The 25,248-nt window shown below is 39.7% G+C and overlaps 2 protein-coding genes across 2 annotated transcripts in view; both read right to left on the bottom strand.

Annotated features, from left to right (window-relative positions):
- LOC119719421 (BMP and activin membrane-bound inhibitor homolog) overlaps positions 1 to 10,503 on the bottom strand; it is a 29,366-nt gene extending 18,863 nt beyond the window's left edge. Inside the window, exon 1 of the mRNA XM_038188860.1 lies at positions 9,995 to 10,503. Within this exon, the coding sequence (XP_038044788.1) occupies positions 9,995 to 10,088 (94 nt within the window). The 5' untranslated portion in view covers positions 10,089 to 10,503. The remainder of the gene's footprint in view (positions 1 to 9,994) is intronic.
- Positions 10,504 to 16,773: 6,270 nt separating this feature from the next.
- On the bottom strand, positions 16,774 to 25,193 carry LOC119719139 (BMP and activin membrane-bound inhibitor homolog). The gene is made up of 4 exons (XM_038188461.1): positions 25,010 to 25,193; positions 19,786 to 19,951; positions 19,173 to 19,303; positions 16,774 to 18,804 (listed from the first exon to the last, which is right to left on the bottom strand). The coding sequence occupies exons 1-4, from the start codon at positions 25,089 to 25,091 to the stop codon at positions 18,494 to 18,496; spliced, it is 690 nt and encodes a 229-aa protein (XP_038044389.1). The 5' UTR covers positions 25,092 to 25,193; the 3' UTR covers positions 16,774 to 18,493.
- Positions 25,194 to 25,248: the final 55 nt, after the last annotated feature.

The following is a 25,248-nucleotide window of genomic DNA, read 5'->3' as shown; positions in this document are numbered from 1 at the left end:
ACAGAAACCTCAATTATTAGTGAGCTCACTTCAATTTGATAAAAGTGTAAAAAAAGATGTCTGTTCTTCTTCCAATCCACTTTGATTCATTATAAGACGAAGCAGAAAGAACTATGTTCACAAAAATGAGGAGTTTGTAGGCTGATAAAATCAACACTTGGAATCATAAGGAAACACTTTACAGTTTGCGCTAGTCTTCTTTTCAAACACGACGGCACCGGCCAGCCGCCCTTCCATGGATAAGCCTGTTTGAACATCTCTCCCGAGTAGGGTAACAACAAGAACCAATAAAAGATAGGAAGATTAGCAGTTTTACTGAGTGATAAGCAGGAGAGTTTGCTTAAAATAGAACAACGTACTCCGCAGATCGTCGCTTGATTGATCCGCGTTCCTGGACTTGGGACTCGACTCCTCTAATCTACACTAAATGCAAATGAATACACTTCCTCAAGATTTAAAGTTTTTTGTTCTACGCACGGGGTACTTAGAGAAACCCGTAGATGGTAATAACATTAAAATTGTCATCAACACACTTTTTAACCCGATTCGAATGAAATAAGAACATTTCGTCAGAAAAGCAGGACAAGTGCATGAAAAAAAATCAGGCTTTGTCATTTGAGTATAAGTAGTTGCAGAGAATGGCTAATTTGAAAGTTTTGAAAATGCTAATACGTGATGTACAAAAGTTCCAATATGGCATAATTCTACTCAGAACATATATATATATAAATGAAGATTTACAGATGGAAATTTTGCAGACAAATTTATTAAAAAAAAAATCAAAAAAAATCGCAGCTACGCTCCGAGCGTAGCAGCATGTCGAACTAAAAAAATTCATCGAACTTTTTCTTTCCCGCGAGACTGTCAAAAATGATGGATAGAGTTCCGGGGAGACCAATTACTGCAATTATTGTCCGTCTTGGCCTAAGAGGATCTGATGGGAACAGACAGGGAGATGAAGAATCGATGTGATGAGGACCTAGGCGAAGGGGGGGGGGGGGGTGAGGGGGTACAACAAGAGGTGCAAGTGAGGGCTAAGGGTAGGGTGTCATATCAAGGCGCTGTGGGGTGCCGATGTGGTTTCTAGGTGTGTTTACTGTTTTGTCAAGGTGAGGAATAGAGTGCAAGGTTGACAGGTCAACATCAAAACATTAATTAAAAAAAGCATCCCAACTGAAATTCTTGACAGTTAAAAAGTCTCCTGAACTTGCTTATTGTCAGGTACGAAAGTAATGCATGTTCATTTCCAGCGGAATGCGATTGATGTGATATTTTGTTATTTACTTTTACGTGATTTACAATAAATAGAATAATTCAACTAAAGATGACGTACAATTTGATAAACATGATCCTACACCTTTATCTGAATGACGCAAGCGCAATTATTTTCACAACAGTTTAAATTCCTACTCGGCCACGTCGTAATACCGACATGAAAACTGCATCTCATGAATATGCATGACAACTGGATGTAATCTGTAGTTAAATGTAGGTTAATGATACTCCATGTTGGTCGTAATGAATATTAAATGATATTTGGGACGGACATTAATCAGTCTAGCTCCGGTTAATGACCAGACTTGGTCTGCTGCTGGAGCGTGTGACTGTGGCTTAGTTGGATTGCAGAGACACAGTGTCTCCTGACTCTTGACGACTAACGAGGCTCCAAGATAATGAGGATAGGAAGCTAGACTTCTTATATCGGCCATACGGAAATATTATATTGTTTGCTGGGAAGATGATATTCATTTTTGTTTTTTCTGCAAAGTTAATTTTAATGCTTGCCCTTTTGCAAAAATATCAGGTTTCACGAACTCCGAACACACGAGCTATGACCCAGAAATTGCTGTCAATAAGCATCAAGCATGACACTGGAAGTGTAAGGCTGTATTTTTAAGCTATCCCATTCGAAACCAAGTTGAGTTCGTTAACAGGAAATTTGGTTTTAGAAAAACATGTGGAGGCACTGAACGTGAAGAAAAAAACTGGAAAGAAATTCACAAGAAAAGTTTACACCAAAACTTTTTTTTTCTCAATAAATATTTTCAGCACGCATGAAACTGAATACAACACAGATTATTAAAAATAATCCATACTCAGCTGGCAGATGACTTGTGCATACATGTGTAATACATGAATAAAGTAAACAGAGCTCAGAACTGAAAACCGATAACATGTATTATCTTTTTATTACCAAGCATGATACCTGAAATGCACACTGCGAGTTGATATTTTTGAGATTCCAGGGGAGCTCATTAGGCTAGGAGATTGACATGATGTTTCTTCATTCTTTCTACCTGCTTTATCAATGCTCATCTTTTCCTCCTTGATATGAAGGCTCCGTCCAGCTGGCGAATACATCAACTTAACACAATGGAATGGATCAAACTTAAGATGATGTATATGTAAGTAGGCCTAATGGTGCTATTATTTACCTACTGGGTAAACTAATACAAACAAATGACATCTAATAAATAAAAAATAACAAATCGGTCACTTTCGATGTAGGAGCTCTTCGGTTGTTTTAAACCCAAACTATCAAGCCATAAATTCGGACAACAAAGTTTTTTAAAGCTCAGCTAACGACGCAATAACATCATACAGCAGACAGCGAAACTTCACTGCAATGTGTACATTCAGTCACTTCACTGAACATTACGCAAAATCGATCGTACTACTATACTACATGTGCTCTTCCAGTTAGCTATCTGAACACGTCAATTTCAGGACGGTGAAGTTGGTGTATGCATGACCTGTCGACATATCAATAATTCAATGAAACTGAATTGGGATTATCTCTACATGACATGTAAATACAAAATAAGCAGCCATGGATGTAGCGTGACGTCCGCTAAGTATTCATTACATAACGCCATAACGCCAGTCTTTCCGTACACACGATTCTAACGACCGTTCAACACCGCCACAATTCCCTAACGACCAACCATTCCGCCAAAAATTTTGCCCAATAATAATTACGGCGCCTAATCGTCGCTAGTACGCAGCAACGCGTCTGCGTCGACTTCCCATAATGCATATTCCATGTCTGAACACTGACAAGGCATCTTCACAGATGTAAAACCCATCGTGTAAGGGGAGCTCGCAAGATCCATCCACGCTTCTGATAGGCTCAGACATGCTGAGCGCGCGACAAGCTCATGAGTTCAATCATTTTCACACCTGCGTGAAATAGCCTAGACTGATACCCAGTGATGGCTCTTCAATCCGAATGTAAGCCTTGCATCTCCAGTCCAGAAGCTAGACAAGCAAACATTGCGAGATACTATTTTCCCCTGAAATTCAAGAAATCTATAAAAGCCTTATGAGTAAATTAAGAAGCAGGTTGAGTATAGACGATGAGAGCCAAGCAGACTGGCGTTTCCGACTTCACTCCACTTCACCTCGTTAAGACGGAATTCACAGCTGAGCATTCACTACGACTTCTATGGTTGCCATGGCAGCAGGATGTCGTCTTGATGTCGTCTGCTTCCTTAATGGCATCGACCACAATGACTGAACACCGAGTCAAACTCTGCTCTGCAATATTGATGTTCGATGCGCAGAACAAGACGACCGTCGATACCAAGCAGCGGCACACCATTTTTTGTCCGCTGGGGAAGAATTTCACTTGGGCTTCAAGGACACTCACAAAGCATCATCTTCAAATTAATTTCTCGCGATCGTTCAAGTTCGGAGCTTGCGCGAAGACGCGGAATCCTCTTACTTCAACCATAAAAAACAAGATCGACTTTTTAAAAGTGGACTGCTTTATGAATTGACTAGCCAAAAACAATATCCATTATCCACCCTAGACAGAAGTATAAGAACAATGGAAGCCTGACTAATTCAGAAATTGAAAGAAAAAAGAGTATCAAAAATATAACAAATCTGAGCAATTGGATGTTTTTAAGCAGTTTCAAGCAGGCTCTTCTGTTGTCAACTTAACAAGGATAGTTCTAGTATAATTAATTGTTTGTTCGCGTTCTCGTCCAACGTTCAACCCTTTAAACAGTTTTGCTAGCGCACAACGGACACACACATCATGGAAAATCTAACAAGCATAAGTAAACTCATTCTGTCGTAATCGGCCTAGAGAATTCGCTTGCAATCACCGTTAACGTTGCTTGGCTTGTCACATCGCTAAACAAACAGTATTCTTTAGGCGTTCATTCATGCATACAAGGCGCCTGGGGCTGCAGACTTTCACTACTACACCACACAACGTACGTTGGGTTTTTCTTACCCCAATGCCTACATGGCATGGGGTAGGCCTAGAAATGTAGAATACAATTCAGCTATTGCTATGGAAACCAATCTGAACATTAATTATGGCACCGACTTTTGGTAAATCATAGTCGAAGCCCAATTCAATGTTAGTAGTTTGACGTTAGACAATACGTGTGAGATGTTTCGGTTTTTTTGCCAACACCCCAGTGGCAGTAGTAGCACACTAGCCAACACTAAATAATTAATATGGTCTTGATTCAGTAAATTTCTTCCACCGTGTTGCCTCACTTTTGGTGCCATTTTACAATAAAAAAATCTCCAGAGAAAGAGCTCCAAGATTAAGAAACGAGAACGATATGATGCATTGTTACGACAACTAAATATCAACCATTTCCATAAACGACATTTTGTTGTTGTTTCACAAGTCAAATACAGTGTTTGCAATTGCCGACTCCAGCATACTCCCTAAATGGTGATTTAGACAAAGTAGGTTAAATTTAAAGATATTCTCTCATGAGAAATGAGCGTTCGGCAAACTTGAAAGGATTTTTTCTTTCATCTTGACAAAGGATTTTGATCCTCATATATTACGAGTATTTAACTTTACTCTAGAACGTTGTGTCATCGGATCAACTGATAAAATGATATAACCATGTTTTTATGTAAATCCAGCATGGTATTTGGAAGAATTAAGGTATCACGCGGGATGAATGACAATGTGAATGGAATATCGTTTGAGATGTACTGCCTTCCATGTTGTACATATACGTACTATTTAGACGGCCATAACATATCTAGTCAACTTGAGAACATTTTCATTTATGTCAACAGACACAAATTGAAATAAGCACAAGTCTAATCAAGTGGACACAGGCAGACAGACATTCTACTCGTATGTTGACAGTGCACCATGTTATTAATTTCACACCGACACACTCTCATGATGTGAAACTGCTTGTCAATAAAGTGACTCCAACCTCAAGTGCATGGTTTCTAGAAATGACGTCTCAAGGCCAGACTCCATGGTTTAAGAGGAAGTAGCAATCCCCAGCGCCGTCTTGCGCGTTCCTTTGTGTTGAAAATGATTCATTGTCTACGCGTTATTCCGCATGAAGGAAAGACAGTGGTAAGCCCGAGAATGGAATAGCAACAGTAGTCAGTGGGTATTCCAGCGAGGAGCCAGAGGTTTTATTGTGAAGGTTTTGACCATGACCACGCTGTACTCGCGGTCATGGCGACGGAAGGATGAAAGCCGTACATATTTACAACACAGCATCATTGTAAAGGACTGATACAACAAAATCTCAACACAACGTGGCTTTGCACTCCCCAAATATCTCGCTTCCTTCCATTTAAGAATTGTTTGTAGCATTTATATCTCTCAAAAATGTCTTCCAATTTGTAAAAATTCCTGGTAACAATAGCAACACCAATCAGACGAGTAAACTTAATAACAAATGAAAAAGCAAAGTTGATTTAATATGACGAAATGCTTCTTTCTGCTGTACTTTATATTTTACAAGCACATTACCTCCACATCAGTCGTTAGCAGCCAAATACATTAGGCTGGTACCCTTGACATTTCTAATTACATGTGTACCAGCATACGCGATTCCTCGTTTGTTCCACGTAATACTGTAATAGTTGGCAGGCGTATGAAATTACCATAACGTAATTAACTTGCTCATTATCCTTGGCTTGGTTTTTCCCCGACTAATAACCAGTGGTGATAAATAATTCTGTTCTTCGTCCATCACTGAAAATGTGTGTTTCTTTCGAGCAGTGAATCGTAGCTAACTACCATCCACCCGGACTTTGAACAAAGCGGTGCCGAGTTGTCGTCCGCAACCAACTCGAACCTTTCCAATGGCACCCTGCAACATTTCCGTTAGCGCGTTCCAGTCCACTACGCCGTATGAGCAGAAATGATAAAATACACTTTCGGCGCCATAGGTCTTACCGTCTATTGTGCATATTTATTTTTGTTCAATTACGACAAATACTGTTGCTGTGATTAACTGCTAACACTGTAAAAACACCATTCTAAGATATCAAGAATAATGGATGTTCAACTTGATCCAAATGAAAAAAAAATAAGTGGTTGGCACAAAATGATGACTTTTGTGTTCTTTACAAATATTCATTATCAATATGAAAACAAATTTCTGTATTCATATTACAATATCTGTTAAATTACAAAACTTTTCAACAATTTTATCAATATCATCAACTTGATCAAGTGCCAAGAATGATACAAGAACTAGTTTAACTTAGGGCAGCAGCATGCTGAATGTCTCGATAGAAGCTCAAATTTTGCTTGCAAACAACAAAAAATGCAAATTCTCAAAGGAAGGAGTACAATGGGAGCAGTCCAACATTTCTTGCAATCCTTCTGCAAGTTAGACGACACCGCAGTCAGGACGTTGGTATATTTAATTCGACTGGATTGTATTACACCTGTTGAATGCAACAGACTGGTTCCAGATAAACGATGTCATATGATCCCATTGAATGGTATAACACTAACCAGTGTTACTGTGCCATGCATAATACATGTATTGTGGTATTTAACTGTAAACCCATTCACTTGGCGCAAATAAATATGTAATGCGAGTCGAAATTAAAGTTAATGAGGAGCTTTTCCAAACCGTTTATTGAACCAAATCCAAAATAGAAGAACAAGATCAGCAGGACCAGATGTCGCTATAATTAAATTATGTTGACAATTGTTCGAAACTCAAAAACCTTTTGCTCATTTCAGCTGGGGGTTTCTACCCGGACGGTCATACTGAAGATAACGTTTACACGAAAAACCATATCAAACAAAAACATGGCAAAATCATTTTGAATTCAGACAGTGAACTTCAAGATAAGACTGTGGACATCGGGCGTTTTACAACATCAACAAGCTAAACCCACAACTCGACCTAGAGCAGGGATTTGCACCATTCAGAATGGACTCCAAGAAGTCAAGGAGAGCTTTAAATAAGTTAATTTTGATTTGCCATTTACGACCTCCGACTATAATAAATGTCTGTTCACAGACTGATAGATATACGACAGGTTGGTCTGCTTTCTGCATTTACAATCCACGGACAACCTTGAGTTCATTTAAGCTCGCAGTAGGCATACCCAAGGCACGACTTTGCATTCACGACCAGAAACACTCCACCATCATCAAAAGTTCCAACCATTTAAAACGCATTCACAAGCCACTCCAAGTCATCCCGTCAACAAATATTGTCATAATTTTGTTATATTGTAACCATAAAGAGATGGAGAATTATACAAACACAAACATGGACTCGTGCGACAGCTCCGACTTCATCAAAAACCTCCACCGTAGATCCCGTAAAATGCAGTTCATATAATAAAGAGTCATTGATAAAAAGGTTCCAAAGATCATTGGTTTAAGTATACACGCGCAAAGCAAGCAAGCCAAGAGCCTAAATATTTAGTATGTAGCTGTTTTAGAGGGTGCTAGGCATCCGTCAAGAGGCCCATTTGCGGCCGAGCGGTCAATCCTAAAATTGACACCCATATGTGGCGTGTGGTACTCAACAACCTTGTGCAATGTACTCAGGCGCGCGGCCATGTCTAAAACTATCATCGTTTCAATTATTACTCGCGTTTCAAACTGAAAGTGTGGCACACAAACGTTATACTCCCAACTGTTTTAGTAACAACTACTTCAAAAGACAAAGTAATTTCACAATTCCAACTTGAACAATCATGACGTTGGGATTACAAATTCCATTTGTAATGACAAGAGCAAAATGAAGCAGAAGTAGCCGGTCCATCGAGACTTCACTGACTTGACAAACACTAACTCTGTAGCCAAACTGAAAAAACGTTAATCAAATACGCTAAACATCATCCTCAAATTCTAAATTCTGTCTATCACAGGCTCTCGAGACTCATCATCAACATTGTGATAGCAAACCCCCAAAGAAAAGGCTTAAAGATGTCCCAAACAAGACCGAGCAACACGCTGCCCTCTCAGCAAATCTCAAAGCAAAACCAACAACGGTAAGGAGGGAGGAATCAATGCGTTAAGGCTATTCTTGAGCTCAGGCCCGCCAGGCATTAGCGCCAGTGGTTTGGCTGGAAAAAAGTCGATTAATTCGCTAAGAATTGTGTACTCTGGGCTATTATCCAGTTTGAGCTGTACGGAGGGGCTGGTGTATTATCACCGTCAGGGTTCAGCAGATGATGTATTGTGCTGCCCACTTTACTGCCGGAGCGAGACGGCACTGTGGGGTCCTATGGGTCAGCCAGAGCCAAATTCACGGGGTCACTTGCTGGTTTCGGTCGCTGGGGTGGAGCTAGTTGTGTACGGTTGATCCCCAAACCATTCCCTCGCTGCACCGCACTGGTTAACTGGTGACGATCTGTGTTCTTCGTGTTCTCAGACAACACCGTAAATGAGTTTATTCCGCATGACTTCATCCCCTCACTGAGCAAAACTGACACATCTTAAGCAGGTCCTTCTCCCATCTTTGTCCGAATCGATCTTGCATTGCATTACAACAGGAATACCAATCACCAAACTCGTACCTAAATAAACCTTCAAAATGATGTAGTCTTAATAATGCTAAAATATTTCAGATGAATGTCCATTTTAAAACAGTATCAGTTTAACTATAGTACTTTTTATTACAACCACAAGGTCACCACTCACCAGAGATAACTTATAAGAAGCGTAACATTTTCAGCGGTAGGAAATTTGGTTAAAAAAACCGCAAACATACTCAACAAATGCTCGATTCATCCGTACAAAATTAAACTTTAAGAATGTTAACTTCCATAAACAAAGTTTGAATTTCATACATTATTTCCTTCCTCGACACTGTCACCATAGTCACTGACCATGGAAGCACAAAGTGCTAAGATGCGCATCTACATGTAGATCTCTCTTCCAGAAATTCCAGCCTGGATGCTTGAAATCTATCCATTCTAACTGTCAGAAATGGTCATTGGAATAGTAAATATTATGAACTCTAGACAGGAGGGGGTCTGACCCGGGGGTCGCGAGATTGTCAAACATTATGGAAGCACGTAGAAATGAGATATCAGTTTGTCCTTGAAAAGACTGGTCATGCTGGTACATGGTTTGAGCAAAAATGGCCGAACTGAAAGTTACCAAAGGTATAATCACTGGTAATCAAATTTGAAAAATCAAATTTGGCATAATTAATTACTTCCAAAATAATAATTCATGATAGTGATACACACATAATATTTGAAAGTAACTGAGGATGGATAACAATCAAAACAATTAAATAAATGACAAATCTACCCGACAATTTACGGCGTAATACTGTAGTTAAGGGACAATTTGGATTCCTCTGTATAAATATAGTGTGGTTTCCTTGTGATATTATTTCTTGATTTTCAATAACCTCATGTCATGTAAAACAAAATAAAAATGCCATGAAATTTGATGAACACACAAGCTTTGCAATAGAAAAACATCAACGAAACAAAGGTGTTAATGGTGGTTACTGATTAAACATAAATGGCCGTCCACATTAAATTTTACGACTTTAAACTTCCAAATTCATCTTTTCATCGTGAACAAATTATGTAAATGTATTCACGCTTCACGCAATATGATTGGCCTGCAAGTTGGACCGCGCGCGCTGATCAGAATTTTAGGTTGATACGCTGGAAGAACCAAGAAGTCCGTATACTTCGCTAAATGTTGCCTAAAGTGGAAAATGAATAAATGGGTAAACCGTCAGTGATACATTATTTTCAAACTTACCACATACTAGACGAAAAGTACAACTACAAAGCACGAGACAGGTGTAGACACACAGAGTATAGACCGCCCGTAGTCCATTCACTTCCCGATCCATGTTGCAAGTCTTTAGCTAGGTAAACAAATCCACGATACAGTTACAGACTTCACCGGTCCCTGTGGTTGTGCGTAACAACGCCACTAGCGCCCGGGCTAAGCTAGTGCCGCATGCACCATGTGCCTTCCAGTTTGACAAGTGACTCCAAAAATCCTTACTGAATGCAGTTGATAAACTGTTCCATAAAACCAGAACTTCTTCATATTTCAAGTAAGAAATGATAGCCCCTTCACAACAGCAACATCGTCAGCGATAGTGTTTTGAGTGGTTAGGGTACCGCTTTTAGCGAAGTGCAGTTTTGTAGTGAATCCAATGACTGCACATGTACTGTACAATGACTGCACGTTGTGTACATCAAGGCCCGGATCTATGAACTGTAAATGCAGTGATCCCCGTATGAGCGGGGCTCATTTGTTATCAAACGACCGTGAGTTGTGTATCCAGCAATTTGAGTGGACTACGAAATGAGGTGGGCGGGGCTATCGGGGCGGGTTGTTCGGTTCGGAACGTAATTATCAGCGCTGAATACTGCATGGCGCCGCCGCGGCGCCGATGCATGCGGAACGACCACGTTCACGAAATTGCGGATTTAGCTGTGCGTATCGATGGAGTTCCTGTCACAGTACATGTACATGTACGTGTACACGTATAAAGGGGACGCTGTGATGATTAAAACACGTTGTTCTTTACGGACCCATACCAGACAAATTCAATTAATGGGATGCAACGTATTAAACGTGGCATTCACCAAAGGCAACTGAACAGGAAACCATAAAGCAAATCTTGAAAACCATTTATATTACTCATGAACGAATTAGCAAATGAACAATATTATGACACTTGAACTTAACACAGTGCTCAGTAATTTATACGACCATCATAAAAAAGAAGAAAAACAAATAACATAAACAAATACCAAAAGGGAATCTTTAAAAGTTGTTTTTACATCGTCCTTGTTATTACATGTTTATACCACTGAACAGATTATTTTTCAGTTATTTTTTTAAAACTCAAACAGTCAAAGAAATAAACCCTTCGTGCGACCGAACTGTAACCTTCGTTTCGTGAAAGGCCAAATCTCTGGTCTACGCACGAGCACAATGTACACATATCAAAGGCATTGTTGGTTCAACGATTAGGCCGATTAGCGTAGCCGGCCGGATACCTAGACGAGTCTCTTCATTGTTCGTGTCAAGTCACCAGAAATGACAGTGACGCCGCCATCGGCCGGCGAGACAGACGGTGATTCATTGTATTCGTAGTTAGGGGCCACCATCACTAAAAGAAGACTTATGAATATTCATCAGGGTTGACTAAAATTGAAATATCAGAAAGTATAATTATCGTTATATAAATTATAATTATTGTCTAAAAGATTACAGCTTTTTCAAACACAGCAGGCATTTATTTCAAAGTTTGTTTTTATTTAAATCCGAATATTGAGTTTGTTGGCAGAATTCAGTCCTTAATTTAAAAAACTGAATCAAGATTAAAAAATAAGCTTGTTAAAAATCAAACACCCCCAGACTAGAATGCATGACTTGTGTTTGCAAATCACATTTTGAAGGAAACTCAAAAGTACTCAATGGGAAACTTTATCTTTGTTACAATTTGCACCAATCAGGGAACAGAGGGCTAAAACTTCATCTGGAATAATACCGTTTCGTTTTGTCTAAATGAACGATTTAGCGATGGCAAATTTGTACTTTTCCGACTCGCATCACCAGATTTTGTCATTAATTTTGCTCGCATGTGTTTTATAATTGAAAGATACCACATCGGAAACTAACTATATATCAATCGGTATCAGTGTGTGTACACGCATGGTAAAGGTTATCTGTCTTACTTAACATGCGATAACCTCTACCATTTGTATCACTTAAATGATTTGTATTTCTTCACCACACAGCGGGCTATTGTAGCAAAATAAAGACACGAGCATCCAGGATAAATCGTTACATTATGCCTGGGATTTCAAACATACGGCTAACTGAATTAAACTTATGTGGTATAAAACACAAACATAATCAGATTATCAGAGCTGTGAGAGTATGAATGTTTCACATTTTCGCTGCATCTAATTGGATAACAGGTGAATCGATATAATGTATCATTTGTATCGCTTTTCCAGTACCACAGCTATTAATCAGTGAAGTATAATGAAGATTTCCGGACCAAATGCATCTTCATCATTGTAACAAACGCGGCTCTCGAAATACCAAGCTCTGAATCCTACTAAAGGCTAAAATTAAAGGCCATGACTTTAACATATTAAAACACTTATTTAACCTTGAACAATTCGTTTTTTAAGTATGTACCAAAACAGCATGTCTTATTAATTTCATCCCATTTACACACACCATGTGATATATATGGGCTACATTTTGTCAAGTACAGACCAAACAAAGTACCACTCATCCATTCATAATATTACAATACAAATTATGAGCAGGTCCATCAGAAATGAGAGACCGAAACGCGTCTGCCTTTGATAAAATTCATGATTAATATTCCACATCTGGTCAGGCTTTTGTTTGTTCTGATGGCGAGAGTTTGTCCCGTACGAGACGGGAACTATTGATCAGTGTACCGGGCAGCCATCCACCTCACCACGGGAGGTAAGCCGCGGCGCACCGGCGCTGCTTGGCTTGTCCTACACCGTGTTTCCGTGCGGGAGACAATATTATATCATTTCTTCTTTTTTAATAATTCAGCTGGCAATGCCGGTGGTCTCAGCATGGTTGCGTGTCTTGTTGTATCAGTATGTTTGCCAGCTGGTTTGTAGTCGCCAACCAATCAAAGTAAAACAAAAATTAAAATTTGTTTATAGATTAATTGCATAATACGAGGGGGTTTTCGGCCTTAAAGATATGGAAAACCACAGGCAATAGGCAAAGAAAAATGTATAAAAGTCGTTAAAATATGACTTTTAATTTATAGAAAAATCCTGCAACTAAAGAAATCTTTAGTACATTTAAAGGGAATATACATCATTTGCTTTTGCTGTAATTTTCAGAAATGGATGGAATTGGGGGGTTGGAAATATAAAGCAAATATAGTTACACTGACTTTTTGGAGGTTTTGGGTTCGAAAATGCTATAAAAACCAAGAAAAACGATCATTTTCCTGTAGTCTGGTTCCCTGACTCCATAAAAGAAGAAACAGAGCAGTTAACATACATTAGGGAATTGTAAGGTCAGGGAACCAGTCTAGCTGGCTCGTACCCGTTCATAGGTTTGTAATCGATTGCAAACAAGTGCAATGGTCAATTGGGGCCAGTATTTGAAAAAAAAGCCAGTTGTTTCCAACGCTGATCGGCCGATCAGCGTTGGAAATTGATACAAAAATACCACTTTTCTTGAAAATGACAGTATACCAGGTGCCATAATTTTACAGGATGCTTTAGACTGTCATTTACCAACATCCTATTAAGGTATTTCGCAAACACTTGGTAGTTTTATTTTTCGATGTTTGCAAATGATGTATATTCCCTTTAATTATGTTTCTGCAAAAAAAACGATTGGAGCTTTAAACTGTAAAGATAAAAATAGTTGCAAAATGAAGTTCAAAATAACAATGTATAGAAACATAGAAACATGGTGTGCAAACACATTCAATGGGTCACGTGACCAAGCACATTGCAATCGTCCCTCTTCCTGCAGGTTTTCAAGTCACGTGACCTTAGATTGACAAACATCACTTCATCTAACATTGCAACTCAATAGCAGATTATTCATATCCCACAGGCGCCACCTCTCGGGCAAACTAATCTTATCTGCCGATAAGAAATCTTCCATATGTCAGGAATACATTAAACATGAAGATAACAAGCAAACTGGGACAAAAACCACCCTTTATTATCTGATAAAACTCATGGATAAAATGATCCATATAATCAGGGATTAGCTACTTATCCGCGTCGGATTATCTGTCGGTACTCATAAATGGCACCTTCCCTTGGCGCAAACAAACGCAAGCAATCACAAGACAAATTCGAGCATATTCTGATTTAAGTTGTTTGAAAAAAGACAGAGGGTAAACTATTGTGGGTTGGTAGAGTTTACCTTCTGTCACATGACCCATATGTAACCATTGTTAGAAACATCAGAACAGAAAAAAAAATCTATCTTCGGAAAATGTTAAGAGACTCTGGCGCTGCGAATACCCAACTCTCATGCACTGGTCAGTACTCGGGGGAGGCGCCGGGGGGGGGGGCTCAAAGATGGAGTTCAGAAATCGAAACTTACGTCAGCCTTGACCTTCACACGAGATTAGTTCAAAATATTCCGCAAGTAAAGAATGGATTGGACCGTGATCAGGGTTGCTATCGGACTGGAAATTGATATAAATGCGAGTCGGATAGATGCCTTCCCGAGTCCTATCGTTCTTTCATATCAGAAAACTACATCAAACTAAATAGAGAAGGTATTTTACTTGAATATTAACAGTGGAAGCGAATCGTTGGTTTTAATTTGGACGTCGGATGTTACCTATCCGATAACATAAGCCTCAATTTATAGCGTTTCCTTAAATGATTTCCCAGGCCCTTACAGAATAGGAAATAAAAAGAGAGTGCTCGAAAATTTAAAATAGTTTGAACTTTCTCGAGTCTTTATATGACCCTGTTATAAGTTATAAGGCATTGTTTAAATTAAATTCCTTGCACACTTTAAAATCTAACGTAGGGTAAAAAAAACCCTGACCTTTTTGACTTTGAAATCTGGAAGACGGCAATTAACTTCTGACTTGATTGGGTCCCATGTTCAGACGTAGTGTGCAGAATATCTCCATGCATATCAAGGGTCCATGATATGCGAGCAGATTTGGCGATTAATTATACAAAACAAGACTGCGTCTTGACCTCGAGATTCTGAGCAATCAGAGGGCAGCTTCTATCGGGTCTTCGGTAACTCGTTGTTGTGTGTATTACGAAATAATGGTTGCCAAACTGACCAGTCAACAGCTCAGTCCACATTTCTGATCGAAATGATCATCACAATTTCTAAAGTCGACTCCGATTGGCTGGCGCGCGAGGTTGCATTTCTCACATACCAGACTTTGGTTACGGAGAGGAATCTGTTGGACAACGCAACGGCTGATACTCAGACTAGTTCAGACTAGTTCAGACTAGTTCAGACGTAAGCCCTATCTGATTCGTAAGTATGACGTCGTTTCAACTTAACCTTGCGTTTTGCTCAAGGTATATAGTATTGGAACCAATGGAACCGGAAGTAATTGCAACTGGAGAGTTTAGCCAATGGGCGATATTGTAATGAGTGGTGCGTGCGATGACGCAGTCACTTACGAACTAGATATCAATGCGAGGACTGTCATAGCAACCTCGTTTTCATGTGTACGATCTTGCTGCGTCATGTTGGTTCCCATCATGCCTTGCGCGATCTTAACCCCTGGGACTGTGTATGTAATGTCCCACATGAATCAACGCGCACGCGCCCATGTAGTCGAAGCTTGGACTGTATTTCAGCTTCATCTTTGAGTGTGTGTCCGGCGTTCGCGTACGCGCCTCGCGTACCATTCTTGAGATGCGCGTACCATTCAATCTGGCGTAGCAGGTTATGTATGTTGAGTTACAATTCTGGCAAATGAATTCACATCATTTTCAATTATTGTGTTTATTCCTGCTGTTAGTAAATGTAAGACAGACGAACTACCTTCTTCCGTTCTCATTCTGCTCAAGCACACATACAAATAAGCAACCTACCCTTCAAAGGAAGAAGTTGTAATTTTTTGGCTTCCATAAATCCTCCCAGAGGGCCAATCTGGTCAACAGCCGAGGAAGGTTCGGCTCCATTTGGGCCAAGATTTGTTTCTATTTGGAGTATTCCCCTGAACTCTAGAGCAACGAGTTAGCGGCGCCCTGAGAACTATTTTAGCGCACAGTTCCGGATCGTACACTTGAAAACGGCCAGGCAAACATTCCCCATCAGAACACAAGAAATGAACATTCATTATTTTGCAGGAACTTGCGAATCAAGACGTAAAAAACAAATTGATATTGATTACAAAAATTGCACCCCCCCCCCCCAAACACATCGCTCTCCACTTTTAGGTCAAACCGAGAACAGCTATGGTAGAATCTTTTCCTGACGCGTAATGCTTAGCACAGGCCAGTAATCGCTTTCATAAATAATTATAAACATACATTTTAAAAGATTTGTTTGCTCTACAAAAGAGTATTTCTCGACTTCAGCACAATCTTCGGATCAAGAGAGGGCGCTGTTCCTATTCTCCATAGAAAAGGTTGCAAACGTGGGGTTAAAATTTCATTGAGCTTTTTCCCAAACTCCCACAATGCCCTGTTCCATAGATACCAGCTTGGCTATAGACATAAATGTGGATTTGGATAGGAAACGTTTGATTATAAGATTCGTGACATCTAAGCTGGTTTTACTTAAAGTTGACCTTTTGACCCCTGGGATGCCTCATTTTTCCGTCATGCTATGCTCAGATGATATATATATATAAAAAAAAGGTCAAATAGTTTATAACATTTTGAAATTGATGGATGTTGATTAACAGTAGGGACGGTGAATGGCGCCCCCATGGGTCTCACAGCTCGAGGCGTGCATGGAATATTTCAAATCGTTTATCTGGTTCCTGCACGTGCTCATTAGATCAACTTATTCATTTCCACCGTGACATCATATCACAAACCGTGCTCAGTTTACCTTTAGAAGAAAGTCCTTTTTGTGCCACATTCACTTGGTAAAGTGTGTGCGTGTTTTGCAATTTTCCCAAATATTTACCTACCACACTAAACCTTCAAACAGTCATCACACTTTCAAAGGACCCTCAAAGGATCTCTGTTGCCAAAAGAGAATGAAATAATGGGTTGCTGATACTCATTTACAACAGAATATGAATGGTCGGTCTATGGATTTTATTTAAGAAAACTTTGAGCTATCTTCTCTTCACACATGTTTATAATCCATAACATCCGTTGTCCGTCAAAAGTCATACTAACCAGACACCCAAAGTGAGGAAGAGAAGACACTTGCAAACATGAGGTGTACATGAATGGGGAAATGAGCCCGAAAGCGTTTGCAGTCACACTACGTGTCTCGGCTTCCTGAAGAGGGATTTCATGAGGAAGGTTGAACCTCTTGACATCAAGTCATCATTGTATAAGTGAGTAAAATATTGACCTGTGTGATTGGAAAAACAGCTGACTCACAAATATTGCGAAAAAGTCTTATTTTAAAAATAATGCGTTGACTAGTTTGTCGGCGAATTTGATAGGAATTAAATAATTCCCAGGTTTTTTTTATTTACAATGACGACTTTATTCCCTTGCAAACGTGATAACCATCGTTTTCAATTGGTGTAAAAAGGTTCATTGATCACCTCACCCAGGTTCCACGGTGAGAAAATATAAATTAGTGACTCATGCATGGTAATTACTGCGAGCAAAATAACCGATCTTGTCGGGAAGGTTTGAATCCCAACTGTCAATAATTCGATTAGGAAATTTGTTATCGAAAACCCATATTTTTTTAGCTCCTTATAATTAGCTATATTGGACCGATGAGTGACAAGCGTTGGAACAGAATCTTGAGAATTATGAATCCTGGAAAAGGCAAGACTCTAGTAAATGTCTCTGGTGGTTATTATGAGGACAGCCTAGGGGCAAAGGGTGGGTGGTAGGAAAGGATAGATGAAGGGAACCCGGGATCATGGAATTGGGAGAAGGTCATGCTGACCTGCTGAAATAAATAATTATGAAAATAATGAGTTTTTAAATATGGGTTATATATAGTTCACTGAAAATATAATGCGCACCAAATCGCAAGTGTCAGTTAGAAACGTTGATAGCAATTTTTGATTATTAAAATTATATTTATGTTTGTCTACTTACAAGACATTATGGTCGTCCATTAGAAAAAAAAATAACTTACAACAAATTGTTCATTGCTGCTGATCGTAAGCTGATGTAGATAGAGATACAACGTATTCAAATTCGTGTAACGTGTACGTGATAGCCCTCTACATAAACGGATTTTATGATTGAAGAGACAAATCTGCAACATGAAATGTGCGGCCTTCTGACATGAAACCTGAAACTAGGCCTAAAACTAAATGAAGTTTACGATTTGGAAGCTTGGTCTTGAAAAGGCGGGCCGAGAAATCCATCGTTCTTCTCCTATTGTTCAAATGGCAAAGACGACTACACTTGTTGAAGGTTCTTTCCAACGTTTCTGTTTACATTAACGTTTTCAAATATCTTGCAATTGAGCCAATCAGATGCCTTGTAAGTTCTACTCTAAGGCAGGACTAATCACTCGATAAGAAACAACCTAATATCTGTAATAGTTGAATCCCATCACTTCACCCTGTAGCAAGTGGTAAATCCATACTAGCACCTGCCATTCAATCGAAACCAACCATCAAACTGGTACGCTGTTGAAAAACTTCTCCCTGATGTACGGGTCACCAGTGTTATAAAACTTGCCCCTGCAATGACTGTCGGGTAACCCGGCGGCGTGAATATTGGCGCCAGATTCACCAGTTCTGTGATGTGTGCGTGATTGTCTGACCACTACGATAACAACGATGAGCAGGATGACAAAAAGACACAAAGCAACAACGGGCAGAACAATGACCATTACTGGATGTTGAAAGTTGTCATCAGTGTATTGTTCAGAGTCATGGGCTGGTAGCTTCGAATTTTCATGAGGATGACTGTCCCGTAGAAAGACTGAAAAGACAAAATATAAAAGTTGGAAATTAGGCATGAACCTTTTAATCACAATTTCAAAAAGTTCAAGCAGACAGTGTACAAAAGAGCAAGTCGACAATTTTGTTCTCACTTCTTTTTTTCCCACTTGTGTTAGCACAAAAAGTTATTTCGAAATTAAATGCCATAGAGTACCGAAGTGTGATGTCATCTTTTTTTCTGGTTCACGCGCCGGTTAGCGCGTTGATGTCCATAGATACATGCATAGAATAAATCTTATTCTTTGTCTATGGTTGATGTCACACTTAAGCTATGCGCGTGAACCAGAATACGAAGAAAAACTTCGGTATACTCCATAGAAGTAAGGGTTAATGTCGGTATGATGTCACCTTGGGCTGTGGTACTCTGTGAAGCTTTCCTCGGCCACATAGGAGGTGTTATGATGACAGTATCTGCGTTACACATCGATTCCTTACAGCATTGAAGATGTGGCCAAGGTGTCACGTGAACAAACGGTCTCCTGGACGAAGAGGAAAACAAATACGTATCACGTGAGATAAGGTCGTGAAGGAAAGACGAGTCTGAGATACGCCAAAGATAACCATCGTTCCAGTACCAGTGTTCCAATGAGTGACAATTAATATTCCACAGGTGCGATACAATACTCTGATTGTATTAAGCCACTGCTGTGAGCGCAATCAATGTCCCTTTTAGCCTTTTTGAAATGACTGACACAATAGGAGGGCGCTATTTGGAGTGGATACAAAAACAGAATAGTTTATCCTCTCTACATAGCGCCCTCCTTTGGGTTAAAAGTGAGGCTGCACTGGAAGACTTGGGCCATTCAAGTTGAATGTATTTGTACGTAATAACTTAAGTACAGTACTTGAAACCTGTAGTATTAATGGCGATTCCTTGGAAAGAGCTAAGCGGGCATAATATCAGTAATTGGACAAGTTGCAGTGATTGCGTCTAAATTTTTCATGACTTCTAGGAATATACCTGTTTTCACAAAGCAACGGCGTTTTCTCGTCGATACAACCACGCGTGATTGGTGAACTTCCGTCACGCCGATCAAGATATTGCGTGTAGCATGACGTCACAGCGCTACACGTCACACTCCCAGTATCGTTACATGCTGGAGTCGTACATGCGCAGGTAAGTTGACCTGAAATGGACAAAATGGCGAGATATTAGATTTGATAGAGCAATTTCATCTGATAAAGCCAACGTTGTGAACCCCCCCCCCCCACAATTCTCCTTCATTTTGGGCAGTTTCTGTGCAGCCTAGTTGTCGTTGAGGGCGGTATTCACTTAGGACTGCAGGCTCGGAGGACTGCGGGGAGCTGTAGGTGTATCAACCGATTTGTTTTTTAAATGTATCTTGCAACTTTAATACATCAACATGTATTTAATATTTTGTTTCATGTACATAAAGCAACATTGTATATAATTACACTGTTGCACACATTAATAGATTAACTGCGATACTTTTTTTGTTCATGGGAGGAACACTTCACGCAGTTCGCTGCATCTAATCTTCTGCTCTATAATATTACATCATCCACCGAAAATGAGCCTCTTAATTAGTATCTTTCCTACTTCCTTGCATGCTTGTACACACTAATCAGGTACTTGAAGTCCTACTATGGACTGACGATTTCAAACAGCCGATACAGTTGAGGTCGAGGTCATTCGTATATCAAATTAATTAATCATTTAATTAATTAATTAAAAATGAGACCAAAGTGGAACCGGTGACTATGAAGCAATGACAAATTAATAAACGTCATAATCGGGCTTCAAATAAAGCTCTCGCAACTTAATGGACCGAAAAATGATATTCCTGCTAAATTTGCCGCCAATGGCTTGGCAAAATACTACTCAAAATCCCAAGCAGGTCCTAAAAATTCCCATTCCATCTGGGCAATTATTTCTCAATTTATGAAGCTGAGTCATCGGTGCATGGAATGCGAGGACATGGAAGCTACGGCCCTGGACTTCAACCCGATATTAATGAATTAAATTTCGAAGCGTCTCCCGTCCAATAACGGCAGAACGAATTGCTCACTTACTGCGTATCTTTATGAAGGTTGATCGGGACAATAGATTTGCCTACCTGAACTGTACTTTAGTATTCGTAGCCAAAATGCATAAATTGTGAAGCACATTTTATTCTGCGAATGCAGATGCTGCTCTCTATATGTATGTTTACTTTTAGCATGTGTGTGTAGGAGCGGGTAACGGGTGTTGGCTAAGCCCCTGCTCACTATTGGAAATTCCAATCTAAGATTATTTTGTCAATAATTATCATTACCGCTCCGTTGTAAACAAAGAGCGCCATCAGCGACCAAAAATAATTAGTTATGTCTCGTTAAAATTTTCAAATAGCATTCCCCGCATTGTAGATTGCTGTTCTCGGAGAAATTCAACACGAAATGTCTTACCATTGAATTTGGAATAAAAAGCTTGACAATTATTTTTTCTTCAAAATTAGTTGCTATTCATTACTCATTGCCCTCGATCATAATCATCAGACTGCTATAATATACATGCTCTGACCTGGGCCCAGCAGTTGTGACTGTGTTCAGACCCTGCCTCTTATTTCCATAGTTTCCTTGCTTCATTTTTATCCCTGAATGAAACCCAGGCCAACCTTGACAAAATGATTGAGATAACGAGCATAGAGGGGGGTTCTACCGCAGGCCATAAACCTATGCTACTCAATGACAGTGACAGTCATATTTACCTGCTGGGTTGGTTAGTGCACGCTTAAAGGAAACGAGTTGTAAATATTCCCGCATAACAGAACAAAGAAACACGTATCTGCCAAGGGCATGTTTGCTGAAATGTACTGCTTTAAATATTGATGTGTTTCCCATCCTCACGAGGCCCTTTGTTTTACCATTGCATACATAATCTCTTCTTGTTTTGTCTGAACAATTAATGATGATCACTGCACCTTTAAAGCCACGCACACTCTTGTTATGGACATACGTGCTGTGAGCCCGCGACACGATGCTATTAATAAGCCTATCCTTGAACTTGCAAAAAGTACTTTCTTACGATTTGCATTAAAATAACTGACCATGTTGCTTTACCACGCATGGATGGTAAATGCCAGCTAGGTTCAGTAACTAGGGATGGCAATGATTATTTCACAGTAGTTACGTGAAGTTTTTAACAAGTCTGCCTATCATATGTTATTCAGCGCAATTTAAATGCCTCAGTGGTTATTTATAAATGGAAACACATTTACCAAGACAGAAACAGTCACATTTTTTCTACTTGAATTTGAGACTTTGTAAACCCTCCAAAGCATACTAATTACAGGGATTCTTTAAAATGCGTTCATGTTCAATTTTTACAAATAATTTTATTGCATAATGAAGCTATTTTACATGTATGTACTGCTAGAAACTCAACTCATATCATTATGAAATTTAATTATAACCTCCTTTGTTCAAACATAAGTCTTTAACATTTTTCAGATTAAGCCAAAAGCAGTTTTCTTTTAATTAATTGGATAATGCGGTCAATTTCCGGTGTTACTTATGACGAATGTAATTTGCATTTTCCAACCCATTCTCGTAGTTTCAGAAAGAAATACAAATTAAACTTCCCTTCCGGGGCAAACCAACACAAAATAAACACATCTGTTTTCCAAATCTGTTTCTTCCAATTTATCGGCTAGTCTGTACACCGATTCTCTCAACCAATACCGACCAACGCGTCTCTCATACTGTCGACACATGGCCGTATGTCCCCGGTGTGGGGTCATCCAGACACGGACATTCAGGCCCGCCGTGGTTTCACCGCTACACACGGTATCGAAGCCTCCCTGGTGCGCGCTGACTCACTGACGCCAAGACGGAAGGCCAGATGGTATTTTTGTGGCAACAATTATCGGTTGAAAAATTGTGAAATGTTGTATAAACTGTGTTTTAAATTTCATGATTACCATCGAAACACAGACAATATTATTATCTACAGAAATTTCATTAAGCACACCCTCTATTGTCTTTGAAAGTGGCATTCATTACTTCAGCGAGTATACCTGTGAAGTCCAGTTTGGAGAATACTGAAATTAGCACCTGCGAGCAGATTTCAATATAGGGCCTCAGCCAATGTGAAAAAAGTGCTACTCGCGACAGGTGGAATCCTATGAATCATTGGTCGTGCGTAGTATATATTTTGTTTTAACTTTAGGTCAGATTTTATTAAACTTGAGAGTCATACTTTCGAAAATTAGGCTTGATTGTCGGAAGATTGTGAGTGCGGTTGTGCAGGTGGTGCTGGTGGTGAAGGTCATGGTGGTGAAGGGGATTTTGGGGAAAATTGTGGACTCCATGCATTTCCCCTACTTGGGGCGGGGCTTGGAGAAATTGGACTGGACTAAGGAAGGGAGTTATATATTTTTCCCCAGGCGGCTGTCTGGAGATAATGTTAGGCCTACTTGAAAAAAAAGCGGCAAGACGTTTTTATTCGTGTCGGCCCGTACCTAAAATACTTGAGGAATGAGCTCAATTTCATCATGCCACTTACGAAATGTTTGGGGGAGAATCCCGCAGACGTTTACTCCGACACGCCACTTCGGATGGTCAGAATGCGAGCTATTTGTTTGAATTGGCAAGCCGTGTAAAAATACTGCACTTAAATAGCAGAGAGGGAAATGTAAACAATGATGGCAGTCTTGAGGAGGTAAGGAGCTTTGTGGAGTCAACTCTCCCCGTCTTACAAGGAGAACAGGGAATGCTTATATTATCATTCACGGTCATCTTATCTTTGTAAACATCAACCAGAATTATTCCAAACAAACTGGCGGTTATATTTGGCCCGACTGATGCACTTTTCAAGTTGTTTTCTGCCTTGATCCATACCAAGTATCTTTAGTCTTTCAAAGATGCGAAATTGCTGAATCCAGCAACTTACAGGCACCGAACTTCTTTATATCATCTGATGTGGGAACCACCTACTCAATACAAAAGAGAATCCTTCTCATTAAATACGTTTAGTGTATTGTTCCTGGGATAGTGTTTTCTCGAAAAGTTTGCCCCTTTAAGTGTATCAATCACCAATTCCCTTGTCCTTTGCCTGAAGGAATATACGTCCTTATTGTTACACCCTTGCTCTTTGTCATCGGGTTTGATGTCAACGTCTTAAAAAAGACGTTTCAATTTTGAGAAATTGCTCAATGAATCCTGGGTTGTGAATGTGGTTGAACAGAATCCAAGGCGGCACCGTTATTCCCTCACATTAATCCCCTTCCCTCAATGTCTCGAAGATGTGTGAATGCACGGGCTTTTAACAAACCATTTTAAAGTTGGCTTGTCACCACAAAATGTTTTATCATAACTGACAACCGTTTTTATGATAAATCTTTCTGATGCACCAAAAGGCGCCACGAATGGTTACAAATCGGTAAAAGCTGGGCCCCAAAATAAACAGCGTGTTTCAATGAGTTACGGGTCGGCTAATTACAAGTGACTCCTCGATGCGCAAGGAAAAAAAGAGAAGCTATTTTGAAAATGCAGTGGACAGATAAGGGATCAGTACACAGCAAGTAATATGCCTACCACGGCAGACACAACTATTGAATACAAGTAAATCATAGGATTTAATTGAGCGACTCAACTTGATAATTTTGACGGGTGCATTTCAAAGTCCATCTGGGAGCTCCCAGTTCATGAATTGCAAGTTAATGATTTATAACAAATCTCCTGTGTTTTGGTATAAATAAAGGATTCGAGGCGAGATCTGCTATCACACATCCAATCTCACGCGGTGCCAGCACTCCACAGACGGAGTCGGGTCGATATTTTCTTCTGGATTTAAATAAATGGGAATTTGATTCATGTTTCTACTCTCGACAAAGAGTACAGTCGTCTGAGTGTAGGATCAAGCGATGTACTTGTCCCAAGCCTAGGAACCAAATGCTAGTAGACGTTCTGCCGATCACCAACAATCAAGCGTTGGTGGGATCGTCATTATCGTCACAAAACAATATAGAAAATCATTATTTCAATGTACTGAAATAACAGAATAACAACTGAACAGCAAAGCTACTTATTAGGTCTTACATGGGTATGAGTATTAACGGTCAAATCTTAGTTTTAGCAGTGACGCAGTGCTGAAAATGTTACTGATCCTCGAAAGTCATCGAACCACAAATATCTTCACCAACAGACTGTTTTGAAAATCAAAGAATTTCTCAGAAAATACTCACCATGTGTAATGTGTGTCTTCATTTGCACTAGAGTGATCACCATAACATACAGTCCCAGAATACACATCTGCACCAAATTCATCTTCAGATCCGTTTCAGTTCTTGCCTTCACAGTGCCCGTTGAAAATTCTTTTCACTTCGAACAAATTCTGAATGAAAATTCTTCCGAGAAACACAGACGACGTCGGTGTTTACCTGCAATTGCTCCACAATGAATATTATTATAGCTGCACATGTCC

Source organism: Patiria miniata, unplaced genomic scaffold, assembly GCF_015706575.1.
Source record: "Patiria miniata isolate m_02_andy unplaced genomic scaffold, ASM1570657v1 HiC_scaffold_8, whole genome shotgun sequence".
NCBI classification, from domain to species: Eukaryota; Metazoa; Echinodermata; class Asteroidea; order Valvatida; family Asterinidae; genus Patiria; species Patiria miniata.
This window is presented reverse-complemented; position numbering and strand designations above follow the sequence as displayed.